The following is a 2,479-nucleotide window of genomic DNA, read 5'->3' as shown; positions in this document are numbered from 1 at the left end:
TAGTATCAAGTATCAGAGGAAGGTGTAAAACCTTCAGAATGGACAATTCTGCAATAAAGTGCTCCAGGAAAATTCTTCCTAATCTTTGGCCATTTAGAGGTTTTCTCTGTTGATATAACATCCTCCACATGAGCTAATTGTGAGAGCAGATTTATTGGATAAAGTGAGCTATTGTAACTGAGAAACTCTTCTGAGTAAATGAGAAGAGCTGAATACTTCGATAGTGAGCAAAGAGAATTCTTGATGAATTTAGCATTGCTGCAATGCCAATATACTTAGGCAACTTCAAAGATTAGAGGAATACTTATGCATCATGACGTATCAACCCTTAGAATAGAAAATGAGAACCAAAAACTTCTGTCCCCTAGTGGGCTACAAAAGCATGAAAATTATACAAATCCAAATACCATTGCCCTTATAGGAAAAAGTCAGTAGTCCTTGTTGTTCAGTAAACTCCTTTGTAGTTTTCTTATTTCCAGGAAGAGCCAAAATCCGCACATCAAGATTTGCTGTACCAGTAGTTCATAGTTTAATGGGCTATTCCTGCTATGAAACATAACATATCCAAGCAGCACAGTGCCGTGAAAGCTAAGAAAATTTCATTGTATAGGAATAGGTTATTGTCATCATCCGCTGGAAAATTCTGGATGTAGTATATTCTGAATACATGATGAGGTATAAAGCAGACTACTATTACCAAGATGAAAAAAAAACTCTTCATCTGAGCCCTGAATTCCACATGTGAGTTCATGTCAGGCCAATACTTCATTACCAACTGAAAGATTACAGCTAATTGGATTATGGAGAGTGCAGAGACTGTTGCCACCATAATACCAATCAAGGAGTAGTTTGCTATCACCATACCCTGCTCCTGAATATCTCTGTGGAACTGAAAGCATTTAGAATGGTTATAACTTTTAGAGATGCCATAATAAGACAAAAAAATAGGGGAGATAACCAAAATCATCACGAACCAGACAGCAGCAATCCAGGTTGTAGTGTAGCACCTCTTAAATTCCTGTCTCAAGAGGCGTATTATAATAATAGCTACATAGAAAATGAAAGTGATGTACATGTGGGCATAGATCATGGCACTAAACATTTTGCAGGTGAGCCATCCGAATTTCCATTCAGATAAAATGTAATAGGCAAGGCGGAAAGGAAGGCTGAGTAAGAGAATGGAATGTACCGCCATGAGATTGATGATAATGATGGTCATCACAGTTTGTATATTCCTTTGAAACAAGTGACGGGACATCACAATGATTCCAACAATGCCTCCTGCCATAGTGACACTATATAGTCCTATCAAAATCAAATGCAGTCTCTCCAAGTTTTGCGGGAGTGTTCCATTTGAGGGAATAGTATGTTGTGCTGAGCTTGTGTTAAACATCTCCAAAGTTTTCTTTTCTTTTCTTTTCTTTTCAAGGCTACCTAAAAATACAACAATGGAATATGCATTTTAAAGTCTGTGTTTAACCTGTGCTCACTTTATGGTTACTCTTATTTTTTTTAATTATATAAAGAATGTCACAAATTCATGAAATAACATTTACTGGATTGTGATGAAAATGGTGCACTCTACATAAGTGTATAATCTTATGAATATAAAAACACACAGTCCTGCTATATAGCACACATTGGATCACACATGTTATTTTTATAGTGGCTGCATAATAAGAAGCTTTTTGTACATGAACTTAGATCCATTTCTTTCTTTTCTTATTTCCCTCCAGATACCTGAATAGTTGGAACAGCCAAGATAGTATCTGGTCATCATTTTAAAAAGCTACAACAAAAACCCTGTTATTATGTAAGTTAAATTTGAAGATGGAAACCGTGGTTGGAATATGTAAACATGTTTGTGTGTATGATGTGGACAACTCTCCATTATTAAGTAGACTGAGACCACCATTTTACTTTCACTTAGGCTACTGAAGAACCATGAGATGGTAACATCTTTCAATCACTAGATTCCTAGGCTGAATTAGAACCAGTGACCCAGAGGTAAATGGCTCCATATCGCATTACCTTATCCTTTCATTCTTCTATCTACAGAATTTCACCTAAATCCTCTATTTTGGGGGGGTGGGACTAGTTATGAACTATTATAGGACCAAATTTCTAAAAGGTATAGGTCCACTTGCACATGCTTAATATAAATGTATGTGTACAGCTGCATTCATAGTTATTGCAGTTATGCACACAAATAGGTAGACTTCAAACTACATATTCTCATGCACAGTTACTCAGTTTGCACATATGAATACAATAACTGCATACAAATTGTGTGTATGCATGTATTGTACATAAAATCCCACCTCTTCTTAAAAATATGAGCCTTAAAGTAAAATAAACCTTATAACAATGGTTTACAGATTAGAATAGCAGATTGGTCTCAGCTTTTTATTGCTCAGGAACTTGGTTTCAATAATGTAGTTTAATTAGCAATTTTTAGATATATTCCTGCTAATCTATA

General features: G+C 35.6%; 1 protein-coding gene across 1 annotated transcript; it reads right to left on the bottom strand.

Moving 5' to 3' along the window:
• Positions 1 to 529: 529 nt before the first annotated feature.
• Positions 530 to 1,506, bottom strand: LOC137162577 (probable G-protein coupled receptor 141). Its single transcript, XM_067562450.1, has one exon. The coding sequence runs from the start codon at positions 1,391 to 1,393 to the stop codon at positions 530 to 532; it is 864 nt and encodes a 287-aa protein (XP_067418551.1). The 5' UTR covers positions 1,394 to 1,506.
• Positions 1,507 to 2,479: the final 973 nt, after the last annotated feature.

Source organism: Emydura macquarii, unplaced genomic scaffold (assembly GCF_026122565.2).
Source record: "Emydura macquarii macquarii isolate MOO-44397 ecotype Brisbane River unplaced genomic scaffold, CSIRO-AGI_Emac_v2 contig_2432, whole genome shotgun sequence".
In the NCBI taxonomy this organism is placed as follows: domain Eukaryota; kingdom Metazoa; phylum Chordata; order Testudines; family Chelidae; genus Emydura; species Emydura macquarii.
Note: the sequence above shows the minus strand (reverse complement) of the source record. Positions and strands in the feature narration are given on the sequence as shown.